The sequence below is a fragment of the Lineus longissimus genome, chromosome 1 (genome assembly GCF_910592395.1).
Source record: "Lineus longissimus chromosome 1, tnLinLong1.2, whole genome shotgun sequence".
Classification (NCBI taxonomy): Eukaryota; Metazoa; Nemertea; class Pilidiophora; order Heteronemertea; family Lineidae; genus Lineus; species Lineus longissimus.
The window spans coordinates 27211810-27227191 of NC_088308.1; the positions used below are offsets into that span (position 1 = coordinate 27211810).

The following is a 15382-nucleotide window of genomic DNA, read 5'->3' on the forward strand; positions in this document are numbered from 1 at the left end:
TAACAGTCCTCCAATGTCACCAGGGAGGCGACCTTCGTCTTAATTTGGGAGAGTGATGCTGTACTGATGATGTCCTCGTTTTGCAATCATGGAGCACGTGTTTACCAGTCTTGACTTTTGGCCAGCCTGAGTGACAGTCACAGCCTACTTATTGTCACAACCATTCATAATAATGTCCATAACCATGATGTTGGACCAAGTGCCTACCAGGACAGTTGAAGCCTGTTTTTTCATCGAAATTGTCGACCCAGATCAGTCACAATTGTAATGATTGGTCATGTGATAACTCGAAGGACGTTCCTGCCACACCGGTGTCCTTTTTTGGGAACACCCTGTGCCAGGAAGTGACGTCATTATTCCAAAATGGATTCTGTCGAGTTGGAAGTTTTCTAATTCTTTTTTGACGTGTAAACAATCAACCATTTCACTGTAAATCTGCAAAAATATTGAGTCGGCTTGGTAAATATAGAGTGAATAGTATTTAGTGACTGTTAGGACTGGTCGTTTTAACCCAAATTATTGAACATTTGCCGGAAAATGATGAAAGTAAAAGCTGTCAAGATAGATTTCTCGATCCGATGACGATGATGTAAACAAACATGACAAAAAACTGAGATGTACATGAATTGTACATTCTGATTTAGGCCTGATTTACACTGATGAGTGCTTGGTTATAGTACTCATGATCCAATGCATCCAACTGACTAAATGAGTCCACGGTACCCCAGCCCTGTAGTGACTAGTGTAGTACTGTAACTGTAAACTCCCTAGGCCTATATATTAATCCCTCTCTCTTTCCACACGACTAGGCCTACTGAATAACTACTATTGGTTGGCCCATATCGGCATATGTTTGCCAGTCATTCTCATCACTCCGTCACTGACTATCAGTCGATCCCTCAGTTTGACAGTCTCGCTGCTGCCAGTCTCAGACTCGGTCTCCCAATCACAGAATCAGCGAAGGGCCAGGCTGTCGTGAAATCCCTAGCTGAGAACACAGTTCAGTAATGTAACACTAACATAACACCATCTCGCTACATCTGTATCTCGGCTCCCTCTTGTAACACCAGTCACCAATAACCACCATCAATCGCACCATGTAGTCTTATTTCTTCGTCTCTCATGCATTACAGCTCTAGTCTAAGCCAAGATGAGTTGGTGGGACACAAGTCAATTTACCAGCATGGCCAGCAGTGCCATCAAGTCAGCTCAGAAGAAAATTGATAATGTTCTGGACATCAAAGATGACGAACTGGGCGCAAGATCCTCCAGCAAAGGTGAGCCACTCCAGAATACTTGTTCTAAGCCTTACGAAGAAGCGTCTCTTCCCTTTTTATTTCTCTTCTCCTAAAGGTACTGAATGAAATATTCTTTGTTTTAGGAGCTTCCAGCTCTGGCAAGAAGGCCATGAAGAAATTGGGCACAGGAGATGAATTCTGGAATGCCTACCTCGAGACTGATTCGTCAGCAAGTGCTAACCAGACGAGTACAACTGAAAACACCAAGTCAGAAAAGAAGGAGTCTAAAGTTGTTGAGAAAACATCTGGTGAAACATCTACTAGTAAAAAGAGCACTAAAAAAGATGAGGCTTCTTTGGCAATGGGTGCATCCGGCATGAGTGGTGCAGGATGGGGCACTTGGAGTTTCTCTGGGTTCTCTTTTGGGTCAGAGCCAGTTTCTGGTGAAGCAAATGCCAGTGAAACCAAGAGCCAAGAGAAAGAAGCAGAGGATAAGAAAACTGAAAGAAAGGATGTTGAACCCAAGAAAAGTTCCCAGAAGGAGAGGTCAAAGAGAAGTTCAAGGCCGTCTTTAACTAAATCTGGTTCAGAGAAAGAAGTGGATGTGCAGAAGTGGGTCGATTCACACGACTCTGGGAAGTCGCCTGATGATGCAGAAAAGGGACATGAATTTGATACAGGAGAAGTTACATCTGATAAAATATTGGTTAGTCATGTCACTGGTGATGAGGTTGTTGATGTTCTTCCATCACGAGATGTAGCTGACAACCTTACCCCAAAAGAACTGTCTGAAGCCAATGTTACAAAACAGACTTTACGTCAAAGTGATTTGAAGTCTACTTCGGAGTCTGGAGACACAATGTCAATGGACAGTAAAACTTTTGCAAGTTCATCAGAATATTCTATAGACTTGACAAGTCAGTCGGAAGAAACTGTAGTAACCTTGCCTAATGTTCGGGGCATATTGCCAGAAGATGGTCTTGCTGTAGAAATAGCAGATTCTTATGATGGCTGTGATAACCGAACACGTGATAATATCGATGGTGTCATTGAAAATGTCCCAGAGAGATTGCAACAACCATTGGTCGTTCTTGCTGATGATAAATATGGGGTGGTGGAAACAAAGCCAGATGATACTGACAAGTTAGTAGTGGCAGAAACGGTGGTGACAGAAATTGACCAGGTTGTTGTTCCTGAAATGGAGGAGAGTGTGGTTGTTCCTGCAGCAGGATTTGGTGCAGTTGCCTTGGCTCAGATGGAGAGCACAGGACTCTGGGAAGATGCTGATTTAGAAGTTCCAGCAGATATGTTAGTGAGTGTGGATGAACCTAGTGAGGTGAATGGTAGCGAGGAGTTGACTGAAACTGATGGTGGGAGTATGGTGCCAGAGTTTAGTTCTAGTGCTGTCGAAGTGAAGGCAGTAATGAGTGTTGAAGGTCCTGGATGGGAAGTATCTGATTCAGAGATAAATCTTCCTGAAGAATCAAGTACCAGCAGGGTAGATCTTGATAAGGATACTATTGAACTTGAGAACGCACCACTACCAGCTAGTGTGTACCCTAAGGAAGTGGAGGATAGTGCCATCGGTGATGTGACTGAAAGTGTTGAATTGCCGCCAGATACACAGAATATTGAGGAAACGGTACCAGATGAAGGACAAGTCTTGAGTGATCGTACAGCTGGCTGTGATGTGGAAGAAAGTGTGAAATCAGACTCGAAAGAGTTAGTCAATAGTAGTGACAGTGCAACATCGTCTTCAGGGAAACTGTCCCTAGATATGAACACAAGTCGGGATACAGAGACTGATGTGTCTACGGAAACGTTAAAAGATGGGGAGTGTGCGGCGTCGGATGAATCATGTGATCAAGAGGAGGACACCAAGGTGGAAGGTAAAATGGAGGAGAGTACGATTTCCATGACATCGAGCGTGTCATCTGCTTCCTTTGTCAAGTGTATGCTTGAAGAGGCAATGGCGGAACCAGAAGCGAAACATGAGGATGTGGAGTCACATTCCACCAGTAGTGATAAGTCATCGGATATGGTGAAAATAGACAGTGGGCACACATCTGGCGACGAAATAGACACAACTACATCGTCTGATATTGAAATTATTTCAACGCCAACTTCTAATGGGGATAGGATTGATAGGCCTTTCGATCTGTCGCCTTTGCGCCATGCTTTAAGCAGGACTGTCAGGCGGGTGAGCCCTCCGCATGGCCAGACCCACAAACGCACTGATAGTAATTCAAGTTCAAGCGGCCATAGTAAGGAGAGTGATCTTGAGCAGTTGAGTCCAGGACGGGAGTATGCGGCCAAGGGGAGGGAGCGCACCAAGTCTGGAGGTGACCACAGACGTTTACAGAGATCGATGGGACCTGAAGTGGGTAAGAAATAGTTTGTTATTCTTTTGTAAGCAAAGTCTCAAGAATGCCCCAAGAAGATGGATCCTAGCCTGTTGTGTCAGAATGAAGTCCTCTGCTTGGAAGGTGCATACCAAGATCAGAATCAAACCTCGGAGAGAGGGGTGACATGGTCAAGTGGTTTTATACTGTGTCTTTCTGAATTTTGATTCAGAATCAGATAATCTATCTGTAAAGTTTGTAAAATTCTCCTTTTTAGGTGATCTAGATGAATCTGAGGCTGAAAGTAACCCCCTGCAAAGTGACAGACTACTAAAGGTGAGCTATTTAATGTTCTTCAGTCATTGCATGAACCAGTCTAGTCTCTTTTTGTAGAAATAGCATTTCGTTTTTGTACAATTCTGTATCTACATTGTATTATTACAAGTTGTGCTGTGATTATGAAACCCATGGTCACAGTCCGCTGTGCATGGACACCTGTAAAAAAAGTGATTGTACATTCCGAGATGACTCTAATAATCTGAGATACTGGCCTTAATAAACGACTGATAATATCAGCATTCATGCTTTGGGTCATGGGGAAAAAGCGTTTTTTGATGCATTCAAAGTGGTTGCGGTTTGTGAGCAAATTCGAAACTTATCATATTGCTTTATAACTTTGCTTGGTTCGACCAACAAGATTGAGTGCTGCATGTTGCTTGCTCTAACAAAAACACTATATTCTATACAGAAAAGCACTGTATATGAGGATGTACTCAATGAGGTAGGTCGTTTAAGTTTTGCAACAGGAAAATTCCTGTTGGTTTTGTGTCTGGTAGCTCCCTATGGCTAACAGATCTGGACTCTGGAGCAAAGTGGGGTAACTAAAGATGATGAAGTGTTAAAGCCAGGGATCGAGGCAATTGCCTCCGATGTCCTCCCTTCTTGCCTTGAAGTCCTGTACATTTCTTCCATCACGAAGGCATTTTTTCATTCAACATTGTTTAAAGACGGAAGTATGCCCTTTTTTGCCAATCTAGCAAAAGTGCCTTCTATTCGGCAAAACCTGCTGTGCCCTTTTAAAAGCGAATTGTGAGGCCTTTAAAGCTGTGCCTCACATTTGGCTTGATCCGTCTCAAAATCAAGGTTTTGGTGCTATAAATGAGAGTGTACTCCTCGCTGCAAAGAAGATGAAATTTGTTTGAACTATTTGAAATCATGCTTTTTCCTTCCTCATCACACAAATCACGCATTCACTTGACATGCACTTCATTAATTGTAAAGTGCTAAAGTTTTGTGCCACGTTGTAAACTTCATAAAATCATAATTTTTATTTTTGGGGATTACAAAATTCCTTTGATCTTTCCTATCTATCAAAAAAATTGTGTTTTTTTTTTGGGGGGGGGGGGGTGTTACCTTCCTACATAGGATTAGGAGGGTTGATAGTGCAGGTATTGGCCTTGTTTAGTTTAGGCCTGTTTTAATCATGCTTTCCTTCTTCTCCTACCCTTAAGCTGGGAGAAGCAAATCAATTCCTCTTGAAGTATATTCATCTTGTGTCTAGAAAAAAAGCATCAGTATATCAGTTGGTGATTATCGGTGGTGAGGGAATTCTTCCATATGCTCTGGAGACTACAAAAAACCCATCAAAATCTGAATTTTGAAGAAAATGAAATTTGAAACATTTTCAAACATGTAGATCAGACTTTGTAATTCCATACCTTAAATACTAAATTGGCGGGAGAGAAAATTCATTGATGATAACTTTGCTATTTTATGTTATATGACGATGAAGCGTCTCGGGGTTGTGTGTGTCTTTTAGATTGTTCTGTCGCTCAGTGTTTTCCACATGTTGCCATGATATGCATAACATCTGGATGAACACTCTTCAATGTTGCACTTTTAACTCAGCTACAAATGTTTTTAAAGAGATAATCACTGTTACACGAAGATTTAACCAACACAAAAACTATCTGTAACCTTGGGGTGGCCAGAGACAATTCATTACATTTAATCCACTGTGAATGAAAGCTGTAGGAAGCTACCAAAAGGCTTAAAAAGTCTGAATGCACAGTGTACATATTTCAAATGATTGTTCCAGGCCACAGGTATCAAACAGTTTTTGTTAGAAATACAAAGTGAATTCATTGACTGAGATATTTTGTGTTCTTTCTTGTTCATAGTTGCTGTTTAGATGGCTTTTGTTACCACCACCACCATGTGTTGATTCATCATTATACTGTACTGTAAAATCCCAACTCAGCTGTTACTTCACAATCTTTTTACCTCATTGATGGGAACTGTTTAATCAAAACTGTATTTCAAATTCTCGGCACATGTCAGCATATTTGTTTTCAAGTTAACATGGCCTTGAAAAACTGTGTGCATAGCGCATCAAACATGTGGATTGATGTCAGGTTGAGTCTCAAATGATATTGCCACTATATCTCTTTGTTAGTTTTGAGAATTTGGCTGTGAGAGTGTAAAGACAAAGGACCACTGCAATCGAGGCACTTGATAGAAATTGACTTGATTGAATTATTCTATGGATTCTCGCACGTTTCAGAAACTTGCTGAGACAGCTGAAGTCCTCGAGGTGAGAGAGAAGAAGGTTTTAGAGCTTAGTCGAGAAGTGATGGACATGCGTGAAGCAAACAATATTCTGAGGCAGTAAGTTTTCATTGAAGGGTCAGACTGTGCACAGAACTAGAACTCGAGTGCAACAAACTAACATTTTGGTGCAAATGCAGAAGTAGTTTTAGGGTTTCTTCAATCAACACATTTTTCCCAACAGACAGGGGGTACTCTGACGGTAGGGGAAGGGATTTGTGTCTCAGTACACTTTCAGTCGTGCTCAGCCATCTTTTCTTTGAAGGGCAAGAAAGTGAGCCAATCCGGTGTGTCATTGTTAGTACAACCAAGTTATCCTCCTCTTTTTCACTTTCAGACAATTGCTCCAGTCAGAAGAGGCCAGGGAGGCTGAGATGACCGATCTCAGTAGCCTGACTGAGGAATTCACCATCAGGCTAAGTGAACAAGAAAAGAAACTGCAAGCAGCATTCAAAGTAAGAATTTGACTTGTTCAATCTCAAATTTTGTTAGTTCTCGCTCTAAGTCTTAAGCTTTTGTCAAAGCAGTTTCATAGTCAGTTTGATTAAAGGTTGAAAATAAGCATTGCTACGTTGTCTTGAATTGTCTTTGATTGGTTTTTTCCAGGAACGAGACAACATGAAAAAACAGCTGACAACTGCCCAAGAAGAACTACTAAGAAAGTGAGTGAACATTTACCGATTCACACATGAAAAGTGCTCAAGTTGAACAAGTTTCTTCAGTGATTTTCTGGCTTAACTGATGGTCATTGTACACTAAGTGGTAGTCCATTAAGAGACTTCATCATAAATTAAATGACAATCCCTAGCCAAAATATTTGTCTACATCACCAATTTTAGCCACTTTTTTGTAATTCAAAACTTTATCGATCTGTACACATCATCAACTCTCCCAGTTTTTCAAACATTTCAACGTTTAATCAGCACAATTTTCTCTAAAAACATACATGTCATCAAAATTGGATGGAGAACTAACATAATTTTGTTTCAAATTTAAGTTCTGCCATTTGGTAAGTGAAATTAAGCTGATTCCAAGTAGCTTTTCACTTGTGCAAATATTAACTTACTGATTTAGTTTTCTGTTTGCCTTAGCTGCAGTTCCTACAATGCTTTTTATAATATTTTCTGTTACAAGACTTCTCATGGGGAATCTACACTTAACATTAGTTTGCTGTTCCTTTGTTTGACTAACAATTCTTAGAATCCTAACAAAATTACGAACTGATATGTTCCGCTTTTGATCCCTTGAACATGACATATCATCAGCTGTGGTGTCAAAATCAACAGAGGCTGACCTAGTAACTCTGCGAAGTTTGGCCACCGCAACAGCCTCTCATCTGGAAAACATATGGGCTTGGGTATTCTATGGTAAAGTCCGCAATGTGCAACTGAAGTTTGTTTTCTGCATCATTGATTGACTCTTAGTTGTTGTGTATAAAAAGCTTTGTTTTAAATGTCTTATTTCCACTCGTTCCGACAGGGCTGAAGACAAGAAGGCACAAAAGCTCTTGGAGGAAAGGGATGAACAAATAAATGAACTGCTGATGGAAGGTAGGCCCATGCATAAATTTCCATTGGTTTCATTGCCACACAATACAGTAGCTGTAATCCATCTGCCATTGTTGTGGGATTCATAAATCTGATCTTTCACATCTGTGACAATCGACAAGAATGTTAAGTGCACAGGACTGAACTTGATATTGTATAGAGTGTACAGACTTGATTAACCCTTTCTCTGCCTGCCACATCCAGTATCAAATTCAACGAATGGCTTTGTTGTTTTATTCATGTTTCTTGATCAACAATTTCAGGCGAAAAGTTGTCCAAACAACAGTTACAAAGCAATAATGCTGTAAAGAAACTTAGAGCAAAAGAGAAGGACACTGATGCTATTATCAAGACACAGAAGTAAGCATAACCAGCACTATAGTAAAATTCACACTAGCTTTTTTAGATCCAACTGAATATAGATAAGTCGCTGAGATTTTAATAGGCGACGTGCAGAGTTAGAGGTAAGCAGTGACGTGATCTCATTGCTTGACATTACCCATCCAACGGCGCGGCACTGCATGTCATCAGTAAGCTGTGATAACTTAAAAACAAACGGGCCCTGACCTGATGGTATGTGTTATTCTTTCTAGACAAAAACTTGAGAGCCAGGAAATCGAACTGGAGCACTTGAGGAAAGTATTAGATTCTCGTGATGAAACAGAAGCCAATCAGACAATAGCGATCAACCAGCTCACAAGTGCTGTCAAGTATCAAGATAAGGAAATTGAGAAATTTAAGGTAAGCCATCTTAACGCTGGGAATGTGGTTGCTTCAGCGAGATGGCTGGCCACAGCTATTGGGCAATATAAGTCATGTCGTTCTCAGTAAAGGCTGGCCACATATGTTTTGAAGTTGGGCAACTCTACTATCAGAGCTGCTCTTCAGGAATGATAACTTCTCATGAATCTGTTTTTCAGAGTGAATTGGAAGACACCACTGAAAAGAACAGAGCTCTGCAGACAACACTTGACAATGCATACAAGTAAGGGATACCGTTTGTTTTCCCCCTCATGCTTATTGCTACAAAGTACATCCAGTTGTTGGTAGATGTATCTGAAGAAAGCAGAATAAGACAGTTAGCATACCAATGAAAACGACTGGTCGAAATTGGGAGGGAACAACTTTCTGATTATCAATCCTTGTACCTCTGAACCCGATTCTTCACTTCTCCCAAACGTTTTTCAGAGAAATTGGTGAACTGAACAAAGTGAATGCTGCCCGTGACATTAAAGCGCAAGAGAAAGCCTTGAGTGTTGAAAGACAAGCCAGAGAGGAGTTGAAACTGGAGCTTGATCGCCAGATACACAGGACCAAACATGAAAGCGTGACTTTGGTACACCAGGTAACGAATCATAGTGTCACCAACTGAAATGTTGGGACTCTCAATTGGAATATTTCAGAAAGAAGTTTTGGGTACCTTCGTAAAAGGTAGATTCCTGACAGGCATCTTAGTCCATGAGTTGAAAGGTGTTCTTTCCTTAAGGAAAATTCTCTGGTAATGTCTTATCAGTATTACTTCTTGAGTCCTGTCTATTTACTTTTCATCTGATCAGTTTCGATAGTTAGATATTGTAATAATGATATTTTCATTTGTCAGATTGAAGATCTTCAGCTGAGTTTGACTCGAATGGAGAAGGAATGTGGTCGCCGGGAGGATATCTTGAGGCAAGAGATATCAGATCTACATATGGTAGGTTCTCAGTGTAATATTCTGCCCCAGCGTACTCAAGTCGGTCTGTTATCTGTAATCGATTTCTGTGGATCGGCAGTGGGAGAGGAGGTACAAGAAATCAGCTAGAAAATCAATTTGAAAATGGATGTTGCCATGTATTGATGAATGTTCTTGCTAACAATTCAAGTGTATTCCAATGACCTTGTTTCTAATGTTGCTCTTCTGTCCTGATTACAGCGGCTGCAGGAGGCAGACAGTAGAAATGAGGAACTGTCACAGAGTGTATCTGCAGGTAAGATTTTGTGGCTCTTTGCTTACACTACATGTACATGTATAAGAATCAATTTAATGTTTTGCTACAACATAGATGGCAGCATGAACATGTGTCTTCCATGTGCTAAAATCTCCTCATCTCTGTGTTCTACTATGGATTTCATGACAAAATGTTCCACAAATAGGCAATTTGATTTGATTTGGAAACATGAATCATGATTGTCATTATTGAGCCACAATCTTTCTACTACTTTGCAATGACTTTTTCAGCCACGAGACCTCTTCTACGCCAGATTGAAAACTTACAATCAACTTGTGGTGCTCAGTCGCGATCTTGGGAAAAGATTGAAAGGAATCTTACTGAAAGATTAGGTGAGATGTGAGCGATAAAGAAATATGAAAAATTGTTTCAAGAAGTGACAATTTCTACACTGAAATATCTTTGACAGCTAGATTTCCAGGTTATAGTTGTTTGTAAACTTACATGTATAGGTGTCCTCTCCACTAAGCCTTGAATCAATAGACCATCAGTATAGTCACAAGGACAAACTAAAAAGGTCACCAGCCTCATCAGACAGCATGTGTGGCTATCTAGAATCAAAATTTTAAAAAAAATTTGATTTTATGTCTGAATGTATCCTCCTCACGATGAACGTTTTTTCAGGAGAGGCTCAGACGCAGGTGGCAGACCTCGGTGAGCGGGAGCGTCTTAAGAATGAGAAAGTGATTGAGCTTTCATCACGAGTATCAGCTCTGGAAACCCAGGTTGGGACATTGAGGCAGGAGAAGTCACAGCTCGTTGCAAGTCTGGAGATAGAACGTGCCAAACTGGAGGTGTTAGAGGACACACAACACAAGTAAGCAGTGACGTCTGCTGTGGCATGTTCAGTCACATGTTCAAGTGATGTTACAGGGAGTGTCTCACAGTATTCAATTCAATCCAAAACATGCATGATCTGATGATATCAACTTCCTTGACCCGCATGTGAAGAACATCTCATTTGACTTGATTGAGCTGGAGAAACGAATGCTTGGCAGTTTAATGCAGCCAATTGAAGAATGGGTTGGTAAAATGATGTACAGTGGAACCCCGGTAACACGACCTCCCAAGGGACTAAGCCGAAGTGGTCGTGTTACCGGGGTGGTCGCGTTAGTGAATTTAAGAATCATAAGTAGGTTTTCCCGCCAAAACATCGTCCTAGCAGATATGCTGTGTGTACATTGACATGCATTAATGACTACGCCACCGGGTGATTCGATAATTTGTGTGTATATCACGAATAAAAAATCATTTTCTTGAGTGTTTTGCGTTTAATTTACAACTTATGTAAATGAGTAAATAAACTGACGAGAGCTAATTAGACCAAACATTACATTAAAACTTGAGCATGCTAATTAGAGCAAGCATGTCATTCACACCATCGGCAGCTGCCCTTCTTGATGTCAAGCTAATATTCCCGCTAACATTGAGAGAGGTGATGTGAGAAGATGTTGAGAATTATTCCTGATGTCTTCCTGCTTTAACTTCAGCCAATTTGAACTGGTACTGATTAAATCATCTTTTTAAAAACGTATTTTATCAATATTACGACGTAGTAAGCATTCTTTACTTTGAGTATCGGTACTCTTACTAATCAACATAATTTATTTGTCCTAAAAACTACGTGTGCATGCCTCTTGACATCATTTAATACTAAATGATGAAAAACAAACCGTGAGTCGAAAAGAAAGTTTATTCTTCATTTTATTTGCGCTTACATTTGATCAAACTCACTTACACATCATTTATTTTCATATGGATTCCCATGGTCATTGTGTTCGAGGTGCTAACTATCAACACGGATTTGCGAGAAGGTGCCAATTGATACGATGCGGTCATGGTTGATTACGGCAATTAGGCCTCATGGTCGCGTTAGCGGGGTTAATTTGCAGTTTGGGACCGACCAAGCTGGTGGTCGCGGTCTGGGTACCGGGGTGGTCGTGTTAGCGAGGGCCAGTTAATGAGAATTAGAGAGAAAACCATTCGGGACCGGAGAATTTTGGTCGTGTTCGCGGGGTGGTCGCGTTACTGAGGTGGTCGCCGACCGGGGTTCCACTGTACATGTAACTAGTCACTGTGGCACTGATTTAACCTCTTGCTCCAGTTTCAACTTTTGTCTTTCTGTTGTCAAATGGATTGTCTTTCTACAGGGATGGTGTTCAGGTTGAGATCATGAAGCAAACCATGTCCAGGCAGATCTCCGAGTTGAAGAAAGAGAAGATTCTTTTAGAAAATCAACTGGAAATGGAGAAGATGAAGATTGAGACGGAGAAGAAGAAGCTGGCATTGGCTCAGGATCAGATCAAGGAGAAGGTATGCACGATATAGAGCAGTGCAGATGACGTCACAACAGAAAAATCTTCCGGTCAAATTCCATCATTGACCCATGTGGCATACTTTTTCGGTGAAGTGCATTATGGTGGTGTCAACCATGAGGTGATCCGCATGCAGCACACCAGTGTGGGGAGTGAAATGGAAGAGACAAACTTGATATATTTAAGATGCCACTTGTGCACATTGGTTCTTCTGATGGACGGACTCTGCATGTTAAGATTTCCTTTTACATGTCAATGATTTGTGTATTGTCTGTTTCAGGATCGTCAGAGTGCCCTTGCAGCAAAGTCCTCCCCTTCACCAGTCCCACAGATGACTAGGTCCAGTAGTCAGAGTAGTGATCAATCCAATGTCTTTTTTCCACCAGTCGCACAGGTAGGTTGAGCAAATTCATAAAATTTCTCAACCTGAGAAAAAGATATTTTTTGTATTTTTTCTGGTGTGTTGTTGGTTTCTCAGCTTGAAGTTTGAAAAAAGTGCTTAAAGAATATCTACATGTATGATCCAAAGCCACTATTAAAGTACCAGGATGATGGTGCCAGTTAGTTTTGATAAACTGATATTGAGACCCTTTTTCTGGACCAATTTGACAAAAGCATTTATCTGTCTGATTTTTTGTTCACAGGATGATGTAGAGCGAACACTGATGTTGTCCACTGCCAATGGGAGCAAAATGAATCTCTATGAAACCCTTCGCCAGAGTGGTGCAGCCAATTTATTGGAGAACTTGCAGTCACAGCTCAAACTAAAGGAGGGTGAAATAGTCCAGCTACAGAGTGAAATCGGTGACCTGGAGCGCACAAGGGAGTCGATGGCACGGGAACTAGTCAATCTAACCAATAAGAACCAAGATTTAGAAGAGAAAACAGCGGAGTTTGACAAGTTAACTGAAGATTATAAGGTATATACAATGAATAATTATGATCTTATCGTTCTGTGGTGTGTTGGTTAAAGGTAGAACCAAATATGCTTCTGGAATGATTTCAAAGGCGCTTGGGAAAAGACCGGCACTCAAAACCTAACAGTACAATGTAAATTACATTCTACTAGATCACCTGTCCTTGAAATGTGCTTTATTGATCAATCTTCTGTGAATCTTTCTGCGTTTTCAGGCCTTAGACAAAAGGAATGATGCCCTGTTACAAATGTATGGAGAGAAAGATGAAGAGGTCCAGGAGTTGAGATTAGACTTACGAGATGTAAAGGAGCTGTACAAAACTCAAGTAAGTAGTGAAATCCACCCAATGATGTGTCGAAGAGTGTATATACTTGAGCAAGACAAGTGTGCTGTTTGACTTAAAACTATGTATGCCAGCAATGGGAAAACTACAGTTCTGGTAATAAATCTGAAATATTTCGCGAAGTCTGCAACCCTGTGGATGGTTGTACTTGACATCTTTAATGAAGTGCAATCTATTTGAATGGTTTCTTTGTATTTTTCAGATTCAGGAACTTCTATCATCAAGATAACAAAGGAGGCTCACCAAGGGAAAGCTCAGATGCATTTGGTTTTTGGTCTTAGTAATGTTTGACATTCCTTGGCAATAGCATTCCGCGAAGATGTCGTCACTGCAGCTGCTGCCCTCTATTTCCCCATCGCTGAATTACAGGCAATGTCGGACAAACATGCGGTTTCGTAATGGATTCAGGCTTTCTAACTAGGGCAGTTAGATTCAATCTGGCACATGTCCGAGTGTTGGAAATACTACATAGTTGTTCTGAATATTTCTCTCTCTGACTCTATGGTATCATTCATGCTAAAAACAATGCAGGGTCAAAGATAATTGACTTTGAAATAAGCTCAAATGCGTAGAAATAAGTGTCGATGTCCGACTGTCACGTGACTAAACGTCATCAATATCTTATGCAAATGACCTTGTGAGCTATAAATAGTAACTTCGCGGGATGCTATTCTTGTTGCTATATGTACTGGTCCCATTCCTGTCACTATCAATGGTCATCTTCATCGCTTTATGCCAGGACACTTTTTCCATGGAAGTACAAACATGTATTCTCCTTCACGCTAGTGCCAGTGTTGTGTCTAAACAGCAGGCGCAAGTTAAAATTTGCGGTTTATTGTTTGATATAAAGAGAGGTGGAGGTTATCATCTTTATAATACCTAACTCTTTTAGTCGAAATTTACACACAGGTCATAAAAGGAGGTAGTGATATCAAGTGGTGCCATGGATGATTGTGATGTACTAGAATTGTAGGCTCTGTGTACACAGACCAGCTTAGAAATAATTTATTTGTTTTCAAAATTGAAATTATGTAACGAGACTAGGTCACTCCGTGATCAAGGTGGATCAAGTTTGGGTATTCAGTACCAGTTTAACTGGTCTAGTATCCTTTTCATGCTGGTGACAGTTCAACTTCATTTTGACCATTTGCACTTATGGTCTAGTTCTTTAAAAAAGTAAACCATGTAAACTTGATAAATTGTTTGGAATAGACTACGGAAGGTTGAGGTTGACGTACATTTACCTAATAATGTATCCCGTGGGTGATAGATTAAGGCTGAGGGTATTTTGATCATATTCACTCTTCTTGTCCAGACCATGTGTTTTAATGGAGAGTGTCTCGAGATAAGGCTGGCCCCGTACTGGTGCAGTTTTACAGCGCTCCTGTGTATAGGATGATGATAGTCTCCCTTTAGCAAAAAGGGGAATTAAACATGTGATTAATGGTGTTTGCTCCAATCAAGTACTGTAAACTCATTCAGGAGCCATCATAACTTTCAAGGTGTCAGCCTTGGGTTTGTAACTAGAAGGTCCCAACAGCTCCTGACCAATTTATAGTAATCACTGCCTCTTGTAAGCCTGTTGCAGGACTGTTTATTCAGCCAGTGAATCTGCCTTGTCTTGATTACTTGTAGTGTCTTTCAGTATTATGTCCAATTCTTCCAGAGTAGGAATATATTTTGAATAAGGCTCGTTGATATAAATGTAGTCTGACAGACTTTGCAAATTTGTGTTCTAAGATTGAGAGGCACGATCTAGAAAGACAATTGAGATTGCATAGTTTACGATAATAATTATGCAGCTAAAGTTCAATTCCAGTCCTTGAAGTTAGGTTCAAAGAGAAACCTTTATGGTGAGAGCGCTGTAGTGTAGCATTATTGTAAATTATAAATAAAATAACTATTTATTAGAACATAATTGATTTGTTCTGTTTTTGATCTTGAAGGGGAGTTCACTTCACCTCCCCAGCCAGGAGACGGCTTTACATGGGTCCCACAAACCCCCCCGTCCTGACATGTTTTAGCCAGTGCATTGGGGGACTAACCTCGACTCCACGAACAGCGCGCACTCCAGTTGTACATTGT

The 15382-nt window shown here is 40.6% G+C and overlaps 1 protein-coding gene across 2 annotated transcripts; it reads left to right on the forward strand.

Moving 5' to 3' along the window:
- Positions 1–367: 367 nt before the first annotated feature.
- On the forward strand, positions 368–15189 carry LOC135495172 (TATA element modulatory factor-like). 2 transcript variants are annotated; one of them, XM_064783646.1, is made up of 22 exons: positions 368–459; positions 1134–1277; positions 1382–3622; positions 3858–3916; positions 4329–4361; positions 6144–6247; positions 6525–6642; positions 6794–6849; positions 7667–7737; positions 7998–8094; positions 8328–8475; positions 8655–8719; positions 8923–9079; positions 9335–9427; positions 9647–9701; positions 9953–10054; positions 10347–10539; positions 11873–12035; positions 12318–12431; positions 12682–12957; positions 13169–13279; positions 13500–15189. In XM_064783646.1, the coding sequence occupies exons 2-22, from the start codon at positions 1151–1153 to the stop codon at positions 13524–13526; spliced, it is 4410 nt and encodes a 1469-aa protein (XP_064639716.1). In that variant the 5' UTR covers positions 368–459; positions 1134–1150; the 3' UTR covers positions 13527–15189. The 2 variants fall into 2 exon arrangements, with proteins under 2 accessions (XP_064639716.1, XP_064639723.1); XM_064783653.1 differs by lacking the exon at positions 4329–4361.
- Positions 15190–15382: the final 193 nt, after the last annotated feature.

Bases quoted from the DNA above. Each gene is read 5' to 3' on its own strand.
- LOC135495172 (XM_064783646.1), top strand. From the start codon at position 1,151: ATGAGTTGGTGGGACACAAGTCAATTTACCAGCATGGCCAGCAGTGCC. The intron at 8,476-8,654 runs GTAAGCCATCTT...TCTGTTTTTCAG, and splicing joins AGGAAATTGAGAAATTTAAG to AGTGAATTGGAAGACACCAC. The intron at 12,958-13,168 runs GTATATACAATG...CTGCGTTTTCAG, and splicing joins AGTTAACTGAAGATTATAAG to GCCTTAGACAAAAGGAATGA.